Here is a 25,472-nt window from a genome sequence, read left to right as displayed (position 1 = left end):
CTGCCCATGGCTGGCACTTACCTGGGCTGAATGGGTAGAGCTCATTGTCTCCGCCGAGGAGCAGGTTCCGGGTGAGCTTCCGGGGGTCGACTTTCTGAGGGGTGGAGGAAGGCGGACACAGGGAGAAGCGGCGCCGAAGGAAGGCCTCCTCCTTCATGCTGTGGGCGCTCGGGGGCTTCTGGAAGGAAGGAAGGAGGGGCAGCAGGAGGTCACCGCCCGGGAAGGGGCTTCAGAGCCACGTGGTGGGGTGCCCCTGGCTGAGAAATCCCCCTCTCAGGGGACTTCTGAGGCAGGGTGGGGAGGGCCTGGGCCCTGGTGGTGGGTGGTCGGCCAGGACAGCCCAGCTCAGGCGAATGGCTTTGGCCGGTGCCAGCCCTTTCCACGCCTGGCAGGAGGGCTGGACAGAGCCCTGGTCAGAAAGGCTCGTCACCACCCTCGGAAGACGTCCTTCTCAGAACCCCCGCCCCGGTTCTGTGAGACTCTGGCCGCAGCCAAGCAGACCCACTTGGAGACACAGGTTTTCCCTCCCGCATTTCCCTCCCACGTGACGGCACTCTGTGGTGGGGAGGGGTCTAGAGCTTCCATGGAGAAGACACACAGGGGTGAGGCCAGGTGGCCCCTGAGCACCAGGGAGTGGCTGGCACGGTGTTGGGCAGTCCGGGAGCCTGGCCTGCCATCCACCTAAGGGTCCCAGGAGCACCTCTGGTTAAGCCCACCTGAAGCTAGGGTGCCCCAACGGTTTCAGTTGTACCCACGTGCACCCCAGCAAGAGAAGGAGCTCTGGGCGCTCATAGCCAGGCATACCTGCGTCCACGCCCAGCCCAAGACGTTGCATTCCCAGTGGGAGCTTCCTTCTTGCTTCACAAAAGAGGGAGCCCCACAGCCAGGCCCTGACACCCACCTGCCTCGCTCTCCCAGCCCCGCCCACTGGCAGACCTGCCTTTCCCCTGTGGGTTCAGAAGCGGGTTCCTTGTCTCCTCCCCTGGAAGGACAGAGGACAACAGGCGGTCCCCTCTGTCTGGCTCCCCACCAGCCCTACCCCTAGTAGTGCTGGGCCAAGCAGAGGATAACTGATTGCAGTCACGCCTTTGCAGGCACTTGAAGTTGACGGCGCCAAATCCACAGGGGTCTCAGCCCATTTTACAGATGAGAAAATCATGGCTCAGGGAATGGAAGGCCTCACCCTGTAATCGTGACCTGACAGGGGTTGGCAGAGCATCCCCTCCAGCTTCTAATCTTGTGTCCACTTCCCAAGGGCGAGCTCCTTAAAAACTACTGGTCAATTTACCTCCTTTCCCAATTTTCTGGGGCTGCTTCCTGCTGCCTCTGGACAGGCCAGTGGCATCCTGCCAAGCCCGGGACAAAGTCCTCGATTTCTCCCATGGCCCTGGGCTTTGCTGGGGGGGCCTCAGACACACAGAGCCTTTCCTGCTGTGGCTTCAGGAGTGGGCTGGGTGGCCCAGGGTGTCTGTGCTCTTGGGGGCTTCTGTCCACCACCCCAGAGCCCCCTCTGTGCCCCCGGTCCCGAAGTCAGAGTGCAGAGGGGCTCCAAGGCTGCACCCAGGCTGGGCCAGCCCCTCCCTCACCCGGCGCCTGGCTCGGCTCATGACCTCGGCCATCTTACACACAGGGAAACTGGCTTCAGAGAGGCTGGCGTTTTGGCCCAGGTCACAGAGCTAACAATCAGCAATGCCCGTCCTTGAGCCAGGTGGAACTGATCCTAAAACCCAGCCACTGAGTGTCTGCCCACTCAGTGTCTCAGCTCGGCTCAGCCAACCTGCCGCAGGGAAGCGGGTGGGTGGGAGGTCCTGGCCCTACTTGTCAATCACAACAAACAAGTCCTACTTGCCCAGGTGCAGCTCAGGCTGGGAACCAGCAGCTGAGCGGAGGCCGGGCTTACTCACTCAGCCAGCTGAGATTTTCCAAGCACCCAGGCTGGGCTGGGCACCGGGCAGCCAATGTAAGTGAGCAGCGATCCTGCTCTCAGGACCCACAGAGAGCCCTGGGATGTCCCGGGCAGTGTGGTGACAGTGATGCCCAGGTAGGTCTCCCTCACTCGGAACCTCCTGGGGCAGGGAGAGGGGCTCACAACCTAGCCTCAGCTGCCCTGTCTGGCTGTCTGTTCCAGTTCCACCTGGGCCAAGGTGCAGAGGGCATAGGGATCTTGGTACCTTTCTGCTCAGACACCCCACATGCCTTCTCCCAGCACCAATGACAGCCAGTGGGACTTCTTAGTCTGTGACCGCCACCATCCACTCATCTATACACCACACTCTTCTGCTCCCTTGTGTCCCTCCATCTATACATACATACATCATCCCTTCCAGACATCCATCCATCCATCCATCCACCCACCCACCAATTCATCCATCCATCCATCTACCATCCTCCCATCTATCCATCCATCCATCCATCCATCCATCCACCCACCCATTCATTCATCCATCCATCCATCCATCCATCCATCCATTCATCCATCCATCCACCCACCCATTCATTTATCCATCCATCCATCCATCCATCCATCCATTCATCCATCCATCCATTCATCTACCATCCTCCCATCTATCCATCCATCCATCCATCCATCCATCCATCCATCCACCCACTCATCCATTCATCCTCCCATCCATCTATCCATCCACCCATCCTCCCGGGCATCCATCCATCCATCCACCCACCCACCCACCCATTCATCTATCCATCCATCCACCCACTCATCCATCCATCCTCCTATCCATCCATCCATCCTCTCAGGCATCCATCCCTCCATCCACCATCTTCCCATCAATCCATCCATCCATCCATTGATCCATCCCTCCATCCATCCACCCACTCACCCATTCATTCATCCATCCACCCACCAAACCATCCATCCATCCTTCCATCCATCCATCCATCCACCCACCCACCCACCAAACCACCTATCCATCCTCCTATCCATCCATCCATCCATCCATCCATCCACCCACCCATCCACCCATCCACCCACCCTGCCTCCCTTTTAGGCATCCATCCATCCTCCTGTCCATCCATCCATCCATCCACCCACCCACCCACCTGCCACCCCTCTATCTCTCCATGAAGCTTTCCAGCCAGTCAGCTGACCAGCCTGATTCCACCTTCCTTCCCATTCACCTCACACTCAGACACATCTGAGGTGGTATTCAAATAATGTCTGAAACACTGATACGGAACAGACACTCACCAATCCAAATGCAATACAGGTGTGTACCAGAGACTATCACTCTGTGTGCCAACAACCCCAGACCAGTGTCCAGTGCCCCGGGCCCTGCAGACCACCTCTGACCTGCTCAGACAGGGTAGGCAGCAGCTCTCATCACAAGGCATCCTGGTCTGTGGAGCCCTTCTGGAGCCCCCCATCCCGTGGACTTCCTGATGCCCTCCAGCTGAGAGGTGCCTGCAGAGTGCCCCCATATGGTCACCTGGTGGGGAGGTGTTTGTTCATTTTAAAGGCTACGTCTCCCCAGTGGCTCCATATGGCATTTAGAACAAATCCAGTCTCATCTCATCCCTGTTCCCCAAGCCCTCCCCACCACCCCATTCCCCAGCCCACTCTGTCGCCCACTCTGCTCCAGCCACACTGGCCCCTTTATGTTCCCATTCCTGTTGAATGCACCCGCCCACCATCTCCACATGGCCGAGTCCTCCTCAAATTCCACTCTCAGCTTCAATGTGACTTCCCGGAGGCTTGGCCACTCTGGGAGTCTATTCGGATTCTCCACGTAGCACTGGGAGTCCTTGGAGGGCTCCACGTTGCACTTCTTTGTTCTTTGCACACTCTCTTCTCCCACCAGATGCAGCGCAGGTGAGGGGTGGCGGGGTCTGATCGTGGATCTGTCCCAGCAGCCAAGGCAGGGACATGCGGCAGGTGCTTCCCATGTGTTTGGATTCACACAGGCTGCCTGTCATGTGTTGCACGGCTCAGGGGTGGAGACCCTGGGTGGTTGTGCAGCAGGCACTCCCCAGTGGAGGTGCGTGGGGCGCCTGCCTGCCTCTCCACTGTTCCTGAGGTCTCCAGGTCAGGGCAGGGTCCTCAGAGAGGTGAGCGGGGTTAGTTTCGGGCTGGTTTCCACTGGAACCCTAGTGAGGTTCCCAACCCCTGGCCATCTGCCACACCAGGCGTTGCCTAAGAAATAACGGAGAGTTGGCATCTGCAGGGTGTGAGCTGCTGAGGAATGAGGCCCTCTTGGTGCTAGCAGGACTTTCATCCACTGCGGTGGAAGCTGAAGGCTGGGAGCGCCAGGGAGCACAGCCCGTGATGGGAACCCCCCATGAGGGGAGGGAGAGAGGGAAAGAAGGATGGGTGGACAAGGAAACAGACACGCTGGCTGAGGCAGCAGTGACCTGGGATCCCACTCAAGCTGGGAAATGCAAAAGGCCTGTAATTGCCACTGGCCTGCACTGCTGTGGGGAAGCCCCAGGGCAGGCTCCAGCCACCAAGGACTCCAGGTGGACCCTCTAGGCCCAGCCCTCAGGATTCTGCCTGCCTGAGGCCACCCAAGGTTGATGTGGCGGTCACTCTCGGCGGCCTCCATGCCCTGGGGGGCTGGCCTGTCCCTGACACCAGCAGCACCTTCACCCCCAGAGCCCCCAGTGACTCCCTACCCATCTGTACACAGCTGGGCCTCAGCCTGCAGTTGCCAAACCCTTTCCGCCACTGTGCATGGTGCTGTGTCCACCTCCAGCTTTGGTCTCACCCTGCCCCCACAGTTCTAAAGTCCAAGTGCAGGAGGGGACGCTGTGGGGCCTGGGAGGAAGGAGCCCCAGAGTGCCCCTCCCACGGTGAGACTGTCCCTGGGGCCAAAGAGGAAGTGTGGGCAATTCCAGTCTGAAAGGTCACGTTTCTGCCTGGTGGGGCCCCAGTCCCAAGACCCGAAGGTCCCCTAAGGAGGCTCACTCTGGAGGCCAGGCCAGGAGGCCAGGGAACAGGGAGTGACTGGGGAAGAAGGCAGGGCTTGGTGGGTGGGGGGTCACTAGATGTATGTGGTCCCCAGCGCCCAGCTCTGGCCAAGCCTCAAAGGAGGGAAGGGTGCAGACCTGGAGCTCAGAAACAGGCAGACGACAGGTGGGCCCGGAAGCCACCACCTGACCCCAAGTCCAAATCAGCCACAACCCTCTTCTGCAGCTTCCATTCCTGGGGGGGCCTAAGGAAATGTCCTGTTCCAACGTCACATCAGGTGCTGGGTTGCCTCGTGGGCCTCCTGCTGTCACCAGACAGGACAGGAAGGGCCTCCTGCTCTCCTCCAGGGGCCCTGTGTTTGCCACTGTAGCCGTCTGCTGGCCACCCAGCAGGCACGACTTCCAGCGTGGGGGGTCGCCTGTGCCCCCAGGAACCAATTCTCCAAATGCCCCTTGCCTGGGGGAGTGCCAGGTTTTGTTCAGCTGTTGGGCAGACCTAGTGACCAGGGTGGAGGCCACTCTTCCTAGTCCAGAGTGAGCCAGGCCCAATCCCCAGCCTGTGAAGGCTCAAGGTGAGCAGGGCTGGCCCCCCAGCCCCTCCTCCTGCTGGTCCCTGGCCCATCCCAGGTGGGTGCCCTACCCAGCTCTTCTCAGTCATGACCTTGTGCCTCTTTGGGCCTTTTGGAAAGGAGGGAGGGGGGCACCAAAAGGGAACACTTTGGACTTGAGTTGGGGTGGAGACCCGCTGTCCACCAAAAGAACGGGCTCTGAGTGGAGCCTCCTCTGCCATGTGGCGGGATAAGCCAGGGAGCCCACAGGGGCTGGGCTTCAGCTGCGTGAGTGGGTCTCCTCAGAGGTCTGCTGGGACTTGGGGGTGGGGTGGGGGTGATCCTGTGACCCAGAGAGGGGCTTAGGCTGAGGGTGGGGAAGGGGCAAGTGTGGGTGCCGGGTGCAGGCCCGTGGGCAGGGCCAACCACCAGCCTGGGAGAGCTGACAATCCCGCTCGTGTTCCCTAGGCTGGAGAGAGCACGTGGGAGAAGCTCGGCCCATGGAAGGCCCCCCTTTCTCTGCACCCCAGCCCCCATGCTGGGCTTTTGCTTCTGCCTGGCCCTCTGCAGGGGGCTCCTCCTTCTTCCTTGGAGACCCAGCCCCTTTGTCCAGGAACCTTTCCCCTGCTGTTGGTCCTCAGGAGCAGCTGACTGCCCCCGTCTGTCTCTCTGGACCTGAAGTGCACCCTGGCGGTGCTTCGCTTTGGCTCGGGTGGGTTCCCCTGAATTGAGCTGTGTTGGGCTGGGCAGTGCTGGGTGGGGCTGTGCTTCCGCTAAGGGGACACTGGCCCAGCTGACTTCCTTGACTACTCATGCACCTCTGGACCCAGTTGGGCGTGGCACACACAGGGGCCAACTCTGCATCTCTAGCATGAATTCGCTCATGGCTGGAAGGGGGCTTGAGAGACGCTGGAGCTGCTAAGGGCCAGGGAACTTTCTGGAGGGCCAGAGAGTAAGTGGGACAGAGAGCCAGAACCGTGGCAGCCAGGCAGAGGCCACTCCTGAGGCCCTCCTCTGGGCAAGGAGGTGGATGCCCAGGCAGGCAGGGATGAGTGCCCCTTCCACGTCCTCTCCTGAGACCCCAGCACCCTCCCCCAGGCTGGCCCCAGACTCCCACCTCTGCCTGTGCCCAAGGCTGCAGAATGCCCAGGCCAGATGGACATGTGGGGCTCTCGGGGACTGCAGGTGGCCGTGATGGTGTCGTGCAGCTGCTGCACTCCTGAGACCACAGCTAAGACACTGCCCCGTGGTGGCAGTGCCTGGGGGCCGCGCCTGCGGCAGGGTCCCACCCACACCCAGAGCCACTGCTTGACCCCCCTTCCTGTTAATCACAGGCACCTCCTGGTCCCCTCCTCATGGCTCCCACTTCCTCCTGCCCTGCTGAGTTTCCTGGGCCACCTAGGAGTTGCGGAGGGGACAGAGGCGAGGGGACAGAGGCAAGGGCACAGGAAAGGAGTGAGCTCTGCCTCTGGGCTGACCACCCCTCCCCAGCCCCCACTGCGTAGGCTGGAGCAGGCTCTTCCTTCCATTTCTCATGTGGGGCCTGAAAGACCCCTTCCACCACTGGGGGACAAGAGGTCCCATGTGGTGCCAGCCCAGAGCAGATGGGGAGGGACAGGTCAGGTTCTGCCTCTGCCTAGCCAGCCCTGTGTCCCCAAGGATGCTTGCCTCTGGACACTTGGGGAGGGGCCGTGCTCTCTGACCCCATGCCAAGGCCAGCTGTTTGGCAGCATGGGGCCCAGGCCCCTCGAGGGCCCCACCCAGAGCCAGTGCACATGGCCCCCCTGCCTCCCCCAGCTGCCTTCCCAGCAGTTATCCGGCCTCCAAAGTGCTCCTCACCCCCTGCCTCCCAGACGCTCGACTTCAGGCTGGGATAAAGGGATTCTTGTAAAGAAAGGTCACTGGCGCCTCATCCGGCCACACAGAGCCATCAGCTGGGGCCACATTTAGCTCAACCTCGGCCAAGGGCAGACACTGCCTCCGCTCTGGGGAAGGCTGAAGCTCTGAGAAGGAATCCAACTGAGTCTTGGACTCACTACGCATCCTCTGTGTGCCCAATTCCTCCTCTGTCCTCCTGCAGAGGCCCGGGGACCACAGAGCTGGGGAAAAGGGCCCAGCCCTGCCTCCAATGGCTGTGTGGCCTCAGCTGGCCACCTTCATCTCTCAGGCCCTGTTTGTAAATCAGGACTTGCTCTGGGCCAGGGAGATGATGTCCCAGACCCACAGGAGGCCCTGGGGAAGGCGCCTGCAGAGGTGACTGTGAGCTCAGACCCAGCCCCCTCCACGCCTGTGTGGCTTCCTCACCCACAGCCCAGAGTGACAGGGCTGGGCCGAGCTGCATGGGGGCAGAGAGGAGGCTCTGGCCACTGGGGTGCTCCATCAATTGGCAGGGGCCAGAAAAGCAGGAACTCTGCAGCCAGCCTTCAGCAGTAACATCCGGCACAGATACTTCTGCCTAAACCAGATAGATTCTCGTTCAAGACTGTGGGGGGGAAATGCTCTGAAATCACAAAGATAAAGAAACATAAGCCCACATGCTTGGCTCTTCGCACATGGGATGGAGAGGTCAGTGGGTCCCAAGGAAGGACAGCAGCCATCAGTTAAAGGACAGCAGCCATCATGTCAACACCATACGTTTGCATTCCAGAAACTTGCTAAGGTCCCAATGCAAGTGACCATGAAGATCCTGCTGTGAGGAAACCACGCAGGCCTCCTGAGTCACCCCAGGGAGACCACCACAGCAACAGATGCACTCCCTGAGAGCAGACAGCAGCACAAGTGACCAGGCTGCTGTGTCTGGGTGGACTGAATGCCTAGTGCTAATGTGGGCAGCTGGACCACTCCTGCAGGAGCAGCAGCCTCTTCAGAGAGCCGTGGTATGCACTTCAGCTGTGGCAGCTGGGCCCTGGGGGGCTTGGGACATGGGCTTTCCCAGGACATCTGCTGCACTGATGGACTTTAAGGCCCCCAGGCCCTCCTGAACATTCTGTCCCATCTGATATGATTCTCAGAACGCTCGCAAGGTGCAGGGAGCAGGGGTTATCATCACATTTTAAAGATGCAGTGGGCCGGGTGTGGTGGCTCAAGCCTGTAATCCCAACACTTTGGGAGGCTGAGGCGGGTGGATTGCTTGAACCTAGGAGATCGAGATCAGCATGGGTAACAGAGCGAGACCCTGTCTCTACAAAAATAAAAACAATTAGCCAGTTGTAGTGGCACATGCCTGTGGTCCCAGCTACTTGGGAGGCTGAGGTGGGAGGATTGCTTGAGCCTGGGAGGTCAAGGCTGCTATGAGCCATGGTCATGCCACTGCACTCAGCCTGGGTGACAAAGTGAGACTCCCATCACACACACACACACAATGCAGAAACCGGGACCCCAAGAGGGGAAACGGCCCATCTAAGGTCTTGTGGTCCAGGCTGCGCCTGGGATCCCCTCAAAGGAGCACAGTTCAAGTCCCAAATCCCCTTTGCACTTTGGAGATAGCTGTGGAGGTGAGGGGGAGGGCAGGCCTCCCTCTGGGGAGACATCTCTCAGAGGCAGCCATGGAGTGGCTGAACCTCAAGAGGGGCACAGGAAGTGGCCTGCACCGCTGAGGATACAGTGTCGAACCATGCCTGCATGTTCTCTGGGCTGCCTCAGCCAAGTCCTGTGCCTGTGGGCCCGGCCAGGCCAGCCCGTCCCCGGCCCTGTCCACCTGTCCTCCTGATCGACACCAGGCCCAGTGAAGGCTCAGAGCAGCTACCGGGTCAGCTGGCCTTGGTACCCCGACCCCACACCCCTGTAGCCGATCACTCCACCAGCCCTAAGAAGCCCTGGCATGGGGGTCGGGCTGGGCGTGGTCCCTGAGGCAGGCCTGGCCCCACCACGTCCCAGCTAGACGCCGCCCACCTGTCCCAACTGAAAGGAGACTCTGATTTTCAGATGCTAGCTGCAGCCAGGTGGTAGCAGGGGTCAGCCAGGGAGGGGCAAGGGGCTGGGGGCCGTCACTTAGAGGCAGCGCAGCTGGAGGCAGGGGCCTGCTGGGATTGTGGACACAATCTCAAACGTGCCACGCTGAGCCTCAGCATTCACACTGGAAATAGGACATGAACCTGGGCCCCCAAGGGAGCCTGGACACCCACTTCCAGAAAAGACGCTCGCCTGCAGTTCTGTGGGGCTGGCCTCTGTCCTGAATGCCCTCAGGCACACCTGGGGCCTCTTCTGGGTGGTGCCAGTGCCCCCTTGCCTGGCCCTCCCGGTGAGGCTCCTGGGCTCGGTGTGCCACCCCCAGTGGACTGCCCTGCAGGCCGCTGCCTACCCAGGTGGGGGGACCAAAGGAGAAGCAGCTGGGCTGTGGCCGCCTAGGCACACGCGGCTGAGAAGCTGAGCACATGGCTGTGTCTCCTCATCTGGCCCAGCCTGCTCATCCTAATTCCAGGGCAGCCTGGAGCCAGGCATGTGGGCAAAAACTCCAACAGGAACCAGAGCAAAACAAAGAGGACGCGGCTGCTCTGGGCTAAGACTGAGGTCTCTCTCCGCCCTCCAGGGGCACCTGAGCTCCAAGGTCAGGGACTGGGTGACGGGGCGTTGCTGACACTGAGTGGGGAGCCTGGGGTGCGAGCAGGCCCACACTCTCCCCCAAAACCCTCCAGCCTCAGTCTCCCCCACTGCCCACCCACACGCTACCTCCATGGGGACCTTCCACAGCTGTTCCTGTTCAGGGGACCCTGGGGTGACCATGGGGCAGCGGGCCTGAGAGCCAGGGAGGTGGAAGCTTCCAGCCCTGGAGGAGCACGTGGCCACCGGCCAGCTGAGTGAGCAGAGACCAGGAGGCCGTGCGGGTGGGGCGGCCCTAGGGGCTGGGGTCATGGCCAAGCCGCTGGGGTCTGCCGGGGGCATCAGCTCTGAAGGTGCCGGCTGTGCTATTGCCAGTATTCTGTGGGGCCACAAGAAACCTGCCGGGATGATGGGGAAGGAGGAGCCACCAGGCTGGGGCAGAGGTGGAGACAGACCTCAGTGATGGAGTTGAGCCCATTCTGGGAAAGGCAGGGAGGAGTGGCCTCCGGTGAGTGAGCAGGCGGCTTTAATCACCAGCCCAGGCATCCAGCTCTGCCCGCAGGTGTTTGGGGGCAGGATGGGGGTGGCAGCCCTTCCCCTGGCCTCCGGACAAGCCCCTGCCCCAGGGAGGCCTTGCTGCCTTGCTCGATGGGGAGGAGTCACTTCCAGAGGCCTCCTGAGGGCACATCCAGCCTCCCCTCCTCTCTCTCTGTCCCTTGGCTCCCCTCTCTGGGCTCCTGGACCCTGGGTCCAAGTGCTGCTTCCCCCCGGCCTCTCTTCCTTCAGGCAGCCAGCCTTCCCTGCTGGAGTCCCCGAGGCCCAGCCACGCGTCCTGAAGGAGCACAAGCTCCTAGAGTGCGTTCACTTGCAGAGGCTGAAGGTGGTGGTGGGGTGGGGCGCTCATGGCCTGGCCTGTGGTTGGCCAAGGACGCCGACAGGAGCTCTTCCCTGCAGCTCCCAGCAGGCCTGCAGAGGTGCCCCCGCTGCTCTGAGGAGCCAGCCTCACAAGATCATTCATCGCAAGCTCTGGGCCCACCGCTCAGCTGTGCAGCCTGGGAGGGGGGTCTGCAGCGGTCTGCCAAGCAGCACCTCTGCCAAGGAGCTCCCTCTGCAGAGGAGAACCTGGCCAAGGTCCCCCAAATTGCAGCCACCATCTCAGGCTGTATTAACAGAGGTTGAGTCCTCAGAAGGAGGGAGGGGATAATTGCAGTGGAGTCTCCCTGGCCAGGCTGCTGAGTTCAGCTCTGGAAGGGGCAGCCCACAGCAATGCTCTCTGCGAAGGGCCAGCGTGGTGCCACCCAGGAGTGACACACACAGCCAAGCTCTCCCCTGTATCCCTCAGGTGCTGGACAGGCAGGGTAGGGCTCACAGCCGAGCCAGGACACCCTTCCCAGGGCCAAGGCAGCCCAGGAAAAGCCAGCACAGCATGTCCTCCTGAGAGGCCTGTGAGGACACTCAGGGGTCCCAGTCTGAGGGGGAACACAAGGCCCTGACCTGGTAGCCCACTTTCAACACTCCGTGAGCATGCAGGGCCTCCCCCAGCAGAGAGGGGCACCGAGGGAAGCCAGGACCCCAGGCAGTGCCCTCTGCCCACCCAGGTACATGGTACTCTGCCAGTGGACATGCATCGTTGTCCCGGCTCCCCTCTGCCCCCCAGCTCACATTACCCAGGACTGGCTGTAGGAGCCTTGTTTCCAAGACCAGAGAGGTCATAAGATCACCTGCTGCCCACACGTCCCATCCTAGTCCTCCTTGGGGTATGTGGGTACCTGGGGCGGCTCCTCATGTCCAGGAGCTGAGGCTGCCCCTGGGTGTACCAAGGTGAGGTGTCTACCCCACCCCCACCCGCCCATGCAGGGCTGTAGCTGGTGCTCTGGTCAGCCCATGGGTGTGACAGCCCAGGGGGCCCCGGGGCCAGGTGGCCACCTCAGAGCCACTCCTTCCCCGATGCCATCTGTCAAGGGTCAGGGGTCACACAGTGCAGAGAAGAAGACACAAAGCCTGGCAGGTAGGACCCTGGGGGCACCAACTTGGGTGGGGGTCAGCCCAATGCCTTGTACGGAGAGGCCCACAAAACAGGAATAAAAACCACCTAACAACACAAACAACAACGTCAAACCATAAAGCCTCATCCCAGGCGGTTTCGAGCGCTTTGATGCTGTTAGCCACCCAGGCTTCCCCCTGCCCAGCAGACAGTATCGTCATCATGTGTGACGCAGGGAGGGCACGGGAGATGCCACCGAGTCGTGATTGCTCCCGGACAATGCACAGCGTCCCTTGACCAAGCGCCTCCTGCTCACCTGGGAATGGACCCCCGGGTCCAGCATCCTCCCTGTGACTCTGCACAGTGGGAAGGACGTGGACTCTAGAAACCCCTCCTGCCCCAGCAGGCAGGTCCAGCCCCGAGGCCTCCTTGGTTCCCCTAAGAATAGAGCTTCCAGAAGGGCTCCCAATCTGTCTCACACAGGAAATGGGGGGTCTCAAACAGAAGGATCCCCAATCTGTCTTCCGCTGTGGTGGAGAGCTTGCCAAGGTGTTCAGGAAATGGGATTAATGGGGTCCATTACGGCCCAAGTTGTGCAGAGAGGACAGGGAGGGGCTGGATTTTGCTGACCTCCAAGGGAAACCCTTCTATGAACAGAAAGCTCGTGCCTCATTCAACGCGTTGCCAAGTGGTGATTCCCATGCATCCCAGTGCTTTGCTGAGGTGCCTACGCCACCCTTGCATGTGCATCCTCCCCTGGGCACAGGATGCTAAACGGGGTGACAGTAGGAACACCCACCCCCCACCTGCCTCCCACCCAGTGCAGGGACTGGGAGGACTCTATACCCTGGAAGGAAAAAAGACCGCAAGAGTGCAAATGAGCCATTTTCCCACTTTCTCTCCATGTTACAGTTGCAGTTTCATTTCTTGTCTTTCTTTTTTTTTTTTTTTTTTGAGATGGAGTCTCACTCTGTTGCCCAGACTGGAATGCAATGGCACGATCTTGGCTCACTGCAACCTCTGCCTCCCAGGTTCAAGCGATTATCCTGCCTCAGCCTCCCACGCCACTGGGACTATAGGCGCCTGCCACCATGACCGGCTAAAATTTTTTTGTATTTTTTCAGTAGAGACACGGTTTCACTATGTTGGCCAGGCCAGTCTTGAACTCCTGACCTCAAGTGATCTGGCTGCCTCGGCCTCCCAAAGTGCTGGGATTACCGGCGTGAGCCATCGTGACTGGCGGACAGCTGGTTTCTGAGGCCAAGAGAATAAGCTGACTTGCCCAGGGCCACACAGCAGGTTGGTGCAGGAGGTGCCAGGCCTTGGTGCCACCCCAAAGTCCACGGGGCTGCCCACAGCTGGGGGAGTGCAATGCCCAGATGGTCCAAGAGAACACTTTCTGGGCTGCTGGTCTGTACAACTGGGAAGCCCCTGCCTCTCCACCACAACCCCTCCACGCCCTGCTGCCACAACGGCCCAGGATCCCTCCCCACTCGCCGCTCCCTGTCCCAGGAGGTCACATTTCACCCGGATGTTTAGCTCCCCTCCTGTTTTACAAATGAGGAAACTGAGACACAGGAAAATGAAATGAATGACTCCATCCTACAGGCCTGAGAGTTACCGTCTTGCGGGTGGAGAGCTGGGTGGTGCGTTTATCAACAGGACCGCTGGTTTCATGTCTCTGCCTCTCCACATAGACCCACTCAGGTGGAGACCTGTCCCTCTGTCTCTGTGTACGCAGGGCCTGGCAGGAAGTCGTGTGCAGGGGTGGAGGCTGGAAGACCAGCAGGTCTCCCTTCGCCTGGGGATCCCCGAGCCCCATGCAGCCTTGCGGGTGGAAGGGCAGTGACTGCCCATCCCCTGCACACACAGAAACAGTGAGGCCGGAGGAAAAAGACAAAACCAGTCACCCAGGATGGCGGACGGCACGCGGGGTGGGGGTGTGTGAGCAGAGACGCTTGGGACCCCGCATCTAGGTCTGGACGGTCTTGGTTCCTGCAGAGCAGGGCAGAGGAGGCACGTGCAGAGCAGGGCAGAGGAGGCAGGTGCAGAGCAGGGCAGAAGAGGCAGGTGCAGAGCGGGGCAGAGGAGGCAGGTGCAGAGCAGGGCAGAGGAGGCAGGTGCAGAGCGGGGCAGAGGAGGCAGGTGCAGAGCGGGGCAGAGGAGGCAGGTGCAGAGCGGGGCAGAGGAGGCAGGTGCAGAGCGGGGCAGAGGAGGCAGGTGCAGAGTGGGGCAGAGGAGGCAGGTGCAGAGCGGGGCAGAGGAGGCAGGTGCAGAGCGGGGCAGAGGAGGCAGGTGCAGAGGGGGGCAGAGGAGGCAGGTACAGTCCAGTGCATGGACCAGTGATCGGCTCCAGGGGTCCATGGGGGGCTGCACTGTGGGCGAAAACGCAAGGACGCAACACACCCAAGAGAAGCAACGACACGTCCCCAGGTGGTCCGCACATACACGCTCCCAGCAGCACGGCTCAGGGCCATCAGAAAGCGGACACAGACAGACGTCCACACGGCATGGATGAACGGATAAACATGGGTCACATCTGCGCGACGGACGGAAGAACATTCGGCCTTCAAGAGGCAGGAAGCACAGCACTCACACATGCGATGACACGGATGAGCCGCAGATATGCGCCAAGTGAAAGAAGCCAGATACCAAAGGCCACATCTTGTCTGCTTCCACGCCCACACAGTGTCCAGGACAGGCAGGCCCAGACATGGAACACAGACTGGTGCTTGCCAGGGCCCGGCCCGGTTCTGTCCCGGTTTCCTGGGGCTATTTGGGGAAAGAGCACGGGCTTTGGAGTCCACTATGACTGGAGGGTGACCAGATGATTCAGGAGCCCTGGGCCCTTGGTTTGCTTTACTGCAGCCCAGGGTGTCCTCCTAGCTCCTGGCTGTGGTCAGAGCTGAGCAGGGCCCGAGGAAGGCACCCGGGCTGCAGTGCACAGCAGATGCTGTGGAATCGGCAGCTCTTGGGATCATCCTGTGTGGTGGGAGCTCTGGGGTGGACGCTGGGTTTGGGTAGCAGGACCGAGGGTCGATGGCCTCAAGTCACACTGAGTCAGGCCTGGCAGGGGCCGGCTGCTCCAACACCCACTGAGCCCAGCAAGCCTCGACGGCTCCTCCCATCCTCAGGGGGTCCCACAGCCCTGAGACCAAACACGGGTTTATTGTTTGTGAGGTGGTTCAAGCAGGCTGCATCAGGACAGAAATACACAAAAAACCCAACGCGGGTGGAAGTGACAGGCAAGTGGGGACAGAAAGTGCCCCTCCTCTGCAGCTCACACTCTGGGGGATACAATGAAACCGCTGGCAACGAGAGCCCCAGGGAAGTGGGGTGCCATGGTGCCAAGGAGCAGTGTGAGATGCCCTCGACATGGTAAAGACCCCCTAATGGGGAGCTGGAGTGTGCAGAAACGCTGGCGGTGGTGGACTATGGGTGACCGATGCTGTTTCTTTAAAAAACAAAGTGGAATTTCTATAACTCTTCACATTCCCATCAATGCATTGATCATGATCACAGCCAGCAGTGAACCCGCCAGGCTCCGTGGCCAGGACCAGCTGACCTCTGCAAGGGAGTGCGGGCTGGGCCTGGCCTGACCCCGTTCCACCGACACTGAGACAGCAGACGCCGGCCCCAAATTCCACCACCTGTGACTGGCCGAGCAGCCACACACGAGGGGTGGTCTGACTTTGGGGACACCCGATCTTATGCTGCCTCTTGGGGATCATTTTTATAATGGGAAAAACACATCCCCCTTACAAATCCTGCAAGTCCGGGGTCTGCTGGAGCCAACCCCCAGTCCCCCATGGCATCCCCACGCTCAGGCAGCCACCCTAGTGGGAGGCCAGGCCTGGGGCCAGGCTGCAGCTCGTTCCCCAGGACCTGCGAGAACCACCTCCCTGGCATCCGGATCCTCCAGGATGGTCTCATACCAAGATCTTCAGTAACATCTGCAGAGACCTGGATTCCAAGCAAGGCCACATCCACAAGTACCTGGGGTTAGGACCTGGACACATTTTTGGGGGACACTGTTCACCCCATTACAGGCAGCTTCTGTAGCATCTAGCCCAGCGGAGGCCTTTGGGGGCAGCCTGGCTCTTTGCAACTCCCCACGGAAGGGGCACCACGCTCACCTCAGCCACAGGAGCCCATCCCTCCCCGCTCTGCCTGGCCCTCACGCTCTCTGCATGCACCTGTGCTGGCCCCGTGCCCACCTGGATTAGGCGAAGCCCATCAACTCGCCCCACTGCCTCCCATCGCCTGTGGCAGAGCCACCTTTTCAACCCCGTCAGCCCCTTGAGGAACCTCCCCCAGGGCTCCAGCCTCCAGATGAAGCCTTGGGCCCTGCCCCTTCCTCCACCACCAGCTGTGCCACCTCAGCAGGGCCCGCAATTCTGTCACACTGGCAGCCCCTGCAACCAGTCCCACAGGCCAGGCCACTTCACGAGCCCCATTCCCTTGGTCACATCCCCTCCTCTCGGGCCAGCACTGTCTCCCACTGCCCCACAGCCTCCACTGAACCTTCTGGAAGCCACCCCTGCCCAGCAAGTTGGCACTCACTTGCCTGCTGTCCTGGCCATGATGTTCTTGGGGTAGGGGTTTGGCCTCTTGAGGGCTGGGAACATCGGACCTGGCTGCAGTCCCAGCGCCGGCTGAGACCCACACACAAGAGCAGGGGTCTGCGCTGGGGGCTGCTTCCTGGAGGACATTCACAGACTCGCACCCTCAGACCCCAGACCAGCAGGGCCAACATGGCATTTATAGCCCCTGCGCAGTTTACAGACAAGAAGAGGGAGGTCCTGGTGGGAAGTGGGGACTGGCCAACCAAGACCGGACCAGAACCCCGGCCTGTCGACCTCAGTGGTTGGCAATGGGCACCTGGTAGCCCATCCTGTGTTCACTTAACTTTGTTACCTGGAGGAAAATCACAACTCCGAGACACTCCTAGACGACTCTGGGTGGGCTGAGGGTTACAGGGACACTGGTACACGCTCCCGGGGTCACAATCGGCAAACGTGCTCTGAACACCACCCTTAGCTGCTGTTACACCTGCGGATGGGAGGATTCACCTGGGGGCCCCTCCGCCCTGCCGTGAGCAAGCCAGACCCAGTGGCCTTGGCCCCAGGAGCCCATGAAAGCTTCGTGTCGTTTCTATTCCAGGCCCTTCCATCTCACCAGATGCTAGGGGTATAAAGAGAAACGTAAGCCAGGGTCCCGCAGCCCCGTCGGAGCTCTCAGACCAGGGCGGGCAGACCAGCGAGACGGACACATTGCCTTATGAGCCGCGCCCCCCCCGCACACCCACCTCTGGGGAAGACTGTTCTTTCCTGCGGGAAACCCCCCGGGGGGCCTGTGGGACTCTTTGAGGAGCCAGAGCTCACTCCGGGGGAGGTGAGGGCAGACGAGGAGGGGAACTCACGGGAAGGTGGGAGAGGGGTCTCGTTTGTGGATTCCTCTACAGGATTTCTGACCTCTGAGAGTGAGGGACAGAGAGAATGCAGGTGGAGATTCTGGCCTGAGGAGAGGCTGGGTGGGACGTGGTGACCAGAAGCCCCCTGCCTGTGGGCACAGCTGTTGGACTCTGTCACGGCATGGCTGGGACGAGGCACCTGGTGTCTTTCTGGCACCTGGTTTCCATCACACCCGGTTTTGGGCACTCCATCGCTTGCCTTCTGCAGAGCTGCTAAGCCGCTGGGCACACAGCCGTGCCTGAGTGCCTGAGGAGAGGCCAGCTCCAGGCTGCGGGCTTCTCTCTGGGGAGGGGGACAATCCTGGGGCCCCTCTGGGGTTTGGGAGATGACGGAGTTGGCCTTTGTACAGCCTGTTCTGAAATGGCCTGGCACAGGGCAGCACAGACTGCAGGGTCCCCAGCAGCCAGGAGCCCCTTCGCCGTGGCTGGAGCTGGCGTTTCTATTTATGATTCGCCTCTCATGCCCCTTCCCAGCACACCCAGCTCTGGTCTTCACGAGGGGCTGGGATTTTAGAGGTGGCTCAGCTGAGGGCACAGGGGTCTTGGCAGCTGTCACAACCCTCCTGAGCTAAATGCACAGCCCGCACCTTGTTAGCTCTGGGCGGGCCGAGGCCCCAGCTCTGTCCTGGGATCCTTCCCAGTCACCCTCACGTCCTGGGCTTCACTTTTCCCCAAGGCAGAACCACAGCCGTGTGACTCACCCCGTCTCAAGGGGACCGGGCGGCTGGGAGGGCTGCAAGGCCTCTGTGAGGCCTGAGTGCTAGACTTGGGACTCCTGCTCCAGAGTCAGGGGCTAGGGCTGGGCTGGGCCCACCCAGGAGGACGCTGGCAGAGGCCCTGGGAGGAGGGGGAGTGGGCGCCAGCTCGAGGACTGGACATGTCTGACACTCTGTGTCCCACAGGGCTTGCCACGGGCCTGGGCACAGCTCCTGCCTCTGCTGGCCAACCTGGCTTGACCTCAAGCTGCCTGGGCCGGGACAGCCACAGGCGAGGCCAGCCCAAGGTGACAAGGCCTGCTTCCAGCCTCTCCCTCGTGCCCCAGGCTGTGGGTCAGCCCAGTCAGCCCTGCTATGGGCACACAGCCCGATGCAGGCCCAGCTGGGACGGCAGCGACGCAGGTAGAGCTGCACTGACCTCTCCGGAGGGCCATTTGTGAACTTGAATCGAGGCGCCAAGTGCTCATGTGTCCTTTAAGCCAGGGGTGGACTTCCAGAAATTTACCGTTGGGACTAAAACCCCCTGTAATCAATATTTGCCGGAAGAGAGGCGGAGGGCTGGCAGCGGCATTTATGGGAGTGAGCATGTCCAGGGACACGTGGGTGCATCAGGGCAGGGAAGGCCAGGCGTGGCCCTAGACAGGGCACAGGGACATGCAAGGCGCTGGGGAGGAATAGGACCAGCCTCGGCGAGTGGGAGTTGATGCCCACGACCCGGGCCCTTCCGTCTCGTCTGGGTCTCCACCACCAGGAGCCTGTTCTTGCAACTCAATGCCCGCCATGGCCCTGGCCTCACTGAGCTGCCCTCGGTTCCCAGGACCTCTGGGGCCACTAGCTGGGCTCCTGCCTGGTCACTCTCCTGTTCTTCATCCTCCCCATGCCCCCGGCACCCAGCATTTGGCACACTCGCTGCAGAGGCTCCCATTCCATGGTGCAGACAGCTCTTCCTGCACTCCCAGTGCCCGAGCATGGAGTAGGTGCCAATGAATGCCTCCTGGGTGAGTCTGACCACGATGTGTATACAGTACAGCCGGGACTCCCCGGGGAGCAGTTTGGAAACCGCACCTGCTAACTTTCTTAAGTGTCTTTTGGGAAGGTGGGCTGGACCCCACCACATACTCCTCAAGGTCGTGAGGGGCATCGGGGTGGGACCTTCCAGAACCTTCCCCACTCCCTCTATTATCCAACGCAGACATGTGGGCCCCCACCCCTGACCTGGGGAGGCAAGGGCCGAGGAGTCAGGGAGGGTGGAGAGGAAGTGCCCCTCCCATGACACGCACTTTGCCCCCTACACCTTCCTGCTGGGAGCCCTGAAGGCGGGTAACAAGATGGAAGAACAGAGGTCACAGAAGAGAGAGGAACGGAGGTGAGCACAGAGTCTCTTTCCAGCGGCTGTCCAGGTGGAGGAGACAGGGCGCTGTCTGGGACCGGCTTCCATGACAGCGGGGCGGGGGCACTGTCCTCTGCGCTTCTGTACAACTTTGACATTTTCTATCATACGAAGCCAAATAGGAGAGGCTACAGATTTCTCTTGAATGCACAAACTGAAGGGAAATCCACTACCCAGATGGAGTTTTAAGAGGAGAATTTTGGAAGATCCTCAAAACAGGAGATGAAATTGGTGTGACAGCAGCGTCGCATCCCCCAGAGGGAGGCTAAGGGTTTTTAAGAAGGCAAAGGTGACAACCAGCTAGATAAGAGGCTCAAACAGGTGAAAAATCAACTAACCGGCACAAGATAAAAGAGGTTATTAAGATAAGGGGATTAAGACTCAGGATGAGCTGGAGAATTAGCAGAGAAGGAGCTGAGTAGCCTCTGCTGTGGGTTGGCAGGGGCTGGCCAGGTCTCCTCTGTGGGCTGTAGCCTCCAGAGAGCATGGACCCCCAGAGGCTCAGAACCTGCCCCAGCCCTGACCTCCCCACTGGGCCCACCACAGAGCCACCTTTATATATCAGCTGCCAAAGCCACCTCCCGGCCACTCCAGCCCTGCGTATTAGCAGTAGCCCTTTCCAGAGGCTTCCAGCCTTATCAGAATGACTCTCCCACTGTCCAGGGCGTACCAGATTTGAAACAGTCCCCCAGAGCGTCCACACCACCACGCTGGAAGCCCCCAAGGCCGGAATGCAGCAGAAGCCCGAGTCAGGCCCCCCAGAGCTGTCTCCTGTTCCCAAAGGCGTGGGCTGGGGGGCAGTCGCCCTTTGGGAGACCTCCCAGCACCCCTACCTTATCTGGTGGCCAGGAAAGGGGCATGATCTTGCAGTGTACTGGGATGTGGTGAGGGAGGCAGTGGGTGCTGTGAATGTGGCTGACCCTCTTGCCAGCATGCTCCCTGTCCCCATCAACATCACCAGAGTGCTTGCCGCTCCATGAGCTTCCCCTGCCCATGTGTGCCTGTGGCAGGGGTGCTGCCTGCGCAGGCCATGGGGACAGTTTATGCGTCAGGCAGCAGCAGCAGGTGCCCGCTGCAGCATTGCCCAGGCTCCTTTGATCTGATTTGGTCCTCACAGTCATCCTGAGAGGCAGGTCCTATCAGGACGTGTGGTTTCCAGCACACAGCGGTGCTCCCCGAGGTCCCTGGGCCCTGTCCCTTCTTCCTCTTTGATCATCAAACGACCCCACCCTCACTGACCAGTCAACGGGTGGTCACTGCCCTGGCAGGCACCATGTAGCCCGGGGCACCAGGGCCAGCTGTGGCTGCTGGTGAGTGTTCCCTGTGTGCCAGGTGCTGACACGCAGGAGTGTGATGGTGGCCTTGCATTCCTCTTTCATCCTGACTGCTCACCACCCCCTTCCCAGGCACACACACACAGATGCATGGACACACACAACCACATGCACGGCACAGACACATACACATGTACACAGATGCATGCATGCACACACATGTATAAGCAGACAGATAGATATGCATGCACACACAGAGACACACACATACACACACACAGCAAATCAGGATGCTGAAGCCAACCAGTGGCTGTTTCCCATCGGCATGGCCGCCACCTCCCAAGAGGGCACTGTTGCCCTCCTGCCCCAGGCAGGAGGCTCCAGGCTAAGGACTGCTTGCCTGAGGCTGAGCCAGTACAAAAAGGCAAGTCGCCCTCGGGAGCCAGGGTCCCAAGTCCCCGGGGGGAGCAGACGGTGCTTTTCTCTCCCTCACTTTTAAAAGACAGCTTTTTTTTAAAAAAATGTTTTTTGGTTCCCAGGTAAACATGTCTGATGCAACCACAGTCCTGTCCCGGGTTTTCTTCCGGGCACCTGGGACCAGGCTGCAGCCTTAGGGAGGAACCCAGCAGCTCCTCCTCCTTAGGGAGGAGCCCAGCAGCCCCCAGGTGGGCATGTCCCGCCCGTCCAAGCTGGGCTGCCATGTCAGCAGTGTGCAGGAACCATCTCAGGGGCAAGACAGGGGTCAGGAGGCCAGGGGATCAAGATGTCCCGCCCCACAGACACAGAGGCCAGCGGCCTGTGGTGTCATGAGAGCTCACTGGACAAACATGCCTCCACAGGGGAGCAGAACTCTTCTCTTCCCTGGGGTGGGGTCTCCCCAGTGGCCACACCCAACTTTCATTCCCAGTGGACAGCCTGGGTGCTCCAGGCAGCTCCTGGTTTCTTGGAAGGCCTCACTATTCTCATCTGTGAAATACAGCAACCCTCTGCTCCCTAGAACTAAACACGACTGTGATCACGCACGCCTGCATCTGTGATGTCATCCCCAAGCCCCAGAATGCCACCCCTGGTCTTTCTACAGGTTCTGATTCTAGTCCATTTTCCCGGGAGTCACGGCAGGCTGCCCGCTGCGGCCACCCTCTCCCGATGGTGGAAGGATGACTTGTGTCTTCATGAAAGGTGTGTCCAAGTCCTAACCTCAGTACCTGTGACCCTGACTTGGAAACAGGGTCACTGCATGGGGTCCTCATCCAATGCCTGGGGTCCACCTGTGAAAAGACAGGGGAGGAGACGCAGACAGAGGAGAACGAGCCATGAAGACAGAGGCAGAGATAGGAGCGATGCAGCCACGAGCCAAGGAACACCTGGAGCCCCTGGGAGCTGGAAGAGGCAGGAAGGATCCTCCCCCAGAGCCTTCGGAGGGAGTGCAGCCCTGCTGGCACTGGGATTTCAGACTTCTGGGCTCCATCACTGTGAATGAATCTGTGTTATTCTAAGCTACCGAGTTTGTGGTCATTTGTTATGGCAGCCCCAGAGCACTCACGCCCTGGGTACAGGGCTGGGAGCAGGGAAGGGCCTGGCCAAAGGTGTGAACGCTTCTTCCTCAGCCCCTCTGCCACCGGCATGAAGAAACTGCAGAAACGTCCCCGCTCCACACAGCAGGCAACCAGATGGACCCAGCACCAGCCTGACCTGGCCACTTCCTGCCAGCACAGCTGTCTTCCCCAATCCCCATGTGCTGGGGGTGCATCCAAACCGACCCCTGCCCTTTTCCCCATGAAAAACCAAGGGGTTGAAGATGAAGCCTCATGTACCTTTATTTCCCCCACGGCACAAAAACAGTTCTTATACCCCTCTGGGATCCCCGCAGAACACACTGTCCTGGCGTTAATCCAAAAAGAAAACCGGTGACTCCTCGGAGAATGGTCCGTGACTCGGCAGATGCCAGTCTGCCCTGTGGGAGGGGGTCTCCAGGCAACACAGCCACACTGTGCTGGGAACCTGGATGGGCCCCATCACTGGGGTCACCTTCTCCTGCCTCCCTAGGGCGGGCTTTGCAGCCCCGACAGCTGCCTCTTCCTCCGGCTGCTCCTGGAGAGGGGCCTATTCTCAAATCCCCTGGAATTGGCCACTGAAGGCCCCCCTCTGCCTCTCGCCAGCTCAGAAGTGTGCATGTCACTGATGCTTCTGGTGACACCAGCAGTACAGGCAGCCTTCACCATTAGGTCACAGTGAGAAAGCGAGGCCTTCTGCATTCTCTTCCCAGCCTCCTGATTACATCAAGGGACAAGAGTATGGGTCTTTATGGTGGCTCTGCCCCTGCTCATCTCTCTATTTAAGGGAGGCAGAGTGGCCCTGGGCGCAAAGCTCACAGCAAACAATGTGAGTCCATGTGGCCAGAGCACACAAAAGCTAACGTGTAGTCAGTGGTTCGTGTTCATTGTGCATGTTTTCATAGTTACCTGCAATTTACCACAGGTGATGTTGATTTTTTAACTGCAGCAATGATTAACACATCTTCTAGGTATAAATGTACTTCAAAAAGAAGTGAGTTGATTTATTAAAGATCTAGGTCTTAAATAACAGTATAGGTGACATTGGATTGCCAAGGTGGTCTGCGCACACTGAAAGCTGTTCTAAAAATGCCAGAAGCTGCTCAAAATGTGGGGCCCCTTCCTGACCGAGAGGCTCCTGTGTTCCCTTCTCCTGCGGGCAGGGACCAAGCCTTGGTTTTCACCAGGTCCCCTTCCAGGGGGATCCCACATGGAACAGCAGCGGGAGCCTGCAGGATTATCAGGAGTAGCCTGCAGGGTGCGACGGGCTCGGGCTCAGGTGAGGCGCGCAGCGCCCCTAAGCCTGGTTCTATCCTGAAAGGGCACCTAAACGTGAACAGAGCCGGTGCCTGCAAAACCTCCAGGAAGAGCTGGGTGCGAGTGGGCGTTTGATACACGCTGCTGGCTGTCAACACCGTGTGATCCACACTGGATGCTGAGCGAGAAACAGAAGAATGAAGAACACAGAAAAGTAAAGAGCCCTCTAAACAGCCCAATCAAGCATCATGGAATACCGCGTGCCAGGTCTCATTCATGCCTCTCTGGCACTTCCCGGGTCCTGCCGCGTCCGTCCGCTCCTGGTTTGCTCACTTTTCTCACAATCTTACTCATCTGGTTTCCTAGACAGCAGTGGATGAGAATGAGCATTGACAGCCCTTCCAGCAAGGAGAAGAGGAGGAGTCTGGGGCCATTGAGAACAGGGAGAAACAGCCCACAGAGTGCAACATCCCCCAGGCGACAGGGGGTCCCAGCTACGAGGTGAGCTGCTTCCAATCCCAGTCCTGTCATGTAGCGGTGGGTGACTCTGGGCAGGTTTCCTCACCTCTCCGAGCCCCAGTGTCCCCATCTGTAAAATGGGGACAATAATAGAACTTACAGCATAGGGTTGTTTCAAGGGTTAAAGGAGATAAGTCATTCCAAAAGCCTCCATAAAATACATGTTAATCATTATCAAAATTTGCTGTTATAATCACACAAGTCAGTAGGAAGAGAGTTCCAGTGTTTCTCATGCAGACCTCAAGGTTGCATGTAATGCATTTTGGGATATCCATGGAACAGGGCAAATGTGTTTAAACATCTGAGCCTCCATGGGATAAGCTGCTTTTGTGTGGGAAAGCCCCCTCTAGCCTGAAGATGTGGCTCCCTGAGGTCACAAATTCCTGGGGCTATTCCTGCTCTGGCAAACTGCGGGGGCTGATGACGCCAGCACTGTCGCTAGGGCTGAGGCCCAGGAATAATGAATGGCCACAGCCAGGAACAGGCGCCCACCAGAGACAAACAGCATGTTCCTTGCACATTCAAAGCAGACACAGTTTAAAAATAATGAACAGGGCGGGAGGACAGTTATTTGCCTGCAGTCATTCGTTAAACTTCAATTTAAAAGCTGACCACAGGCTCAAGCTGCCGGGAAGCAAAGCCCCAAGTTGGCACAACTCCCGAGCGGCCCACCAGGCCTGGCTGCGGGTATGGGTGGGTGTCCACTACGGCTGCCCAGGAGAAGTCTTTCGTTTTCATTTTCTTTTTTGCTACATTTGGAGTTCTTGTTAGAGCTCTGGATAGCAGAGGCTCCATAAAAGTGCAGCCCAGATAAGGTGGCTGCAGCTGGGAGCCCCGGGGTTACCGGCTCCCCAACAGCACTGTCAGCACCGAACACACAGCAGGGAGCCCCAGGGCAGGCCCGCAGCCCCCAAGGAAGGTCTGTGCCCGAGAAACACACGGCATTCAAACCGCTGCTGGTGTGTGGCCCCTTATCCACTTTCCCTGGAAGGAAAGGCCCCCTGTGGTGTCCAGAGGGCCGCTGTAGGAGGTGTTTGCTAGACTGGGCCAGAGGGCAAAAGTGAGGGAGCGGCTGACACGCTCCAGCCCGCAGATCCTGGCCCAGGATGCTAGGACCTGGAGAGCACGGCCCTGCGTGCAACACCTGCCAGGTAGCAGGATGTGTTGTAGAGGGCTTGCTGACCCCAAACACGCCGAGTCATCCGCTGGTGGGACAGAGCGGCTGACGTGTGGCCCGGGAGGAGTGAGCCCGGAAGGGTGAGCGTGCACCTGCTGACGCTTTGTTCACCAAGCGGG

General features: G+C 59.7%; 1 protein-coding gene across 4 annotated transcripts in view; it reads right to left on the bottom strand.

The window, feature by feature from the left end:
* The window catches only part of OSBPL5 (oxysterol binding protein like 5), a 79,639-nt gene that overhangs the window by 43,400 nt on the left and 10,767 nt on the right, over nucleotides 1–25,472 (bottom strand). For all 4 annotated transcript variants that reach the window (XM_030811440.1, XM_030811441.1, XM_030811442.1 and 1 more), the window contains exon 2: nucleotides 22–178. In XM_030811440.1, the coding sequence (XP_030667300.1) occupies nucleotides 22–157 (136 nt within the window). In that variant the 5' untranslated portion in view covers nucleotides 158–178. The remainder of the gene's footprint in view (nucleotides 1–21; nucleotides 179–25,472) is intronic.

Source organism: Nomascus leucogenys, chromosome 4 (assembly GCF_006542625.1).
Source record: "Nomascus leucogenys isolate Asia chromosome 4, Asia_NLE_v1, whole genome shotgun sequence".
Taxonomy (NCBI): Eukaryota; Metazoa; Chordata; class Mammalia; order Primates; family Hylobatidae; genus Nomascus; species Nomascus leucogenys.
The sequence above is the reverse complement of the archived record's forward strand: the minus strand, read 5'-3'. Positions and strand labels throughout refer to the sequence as shown.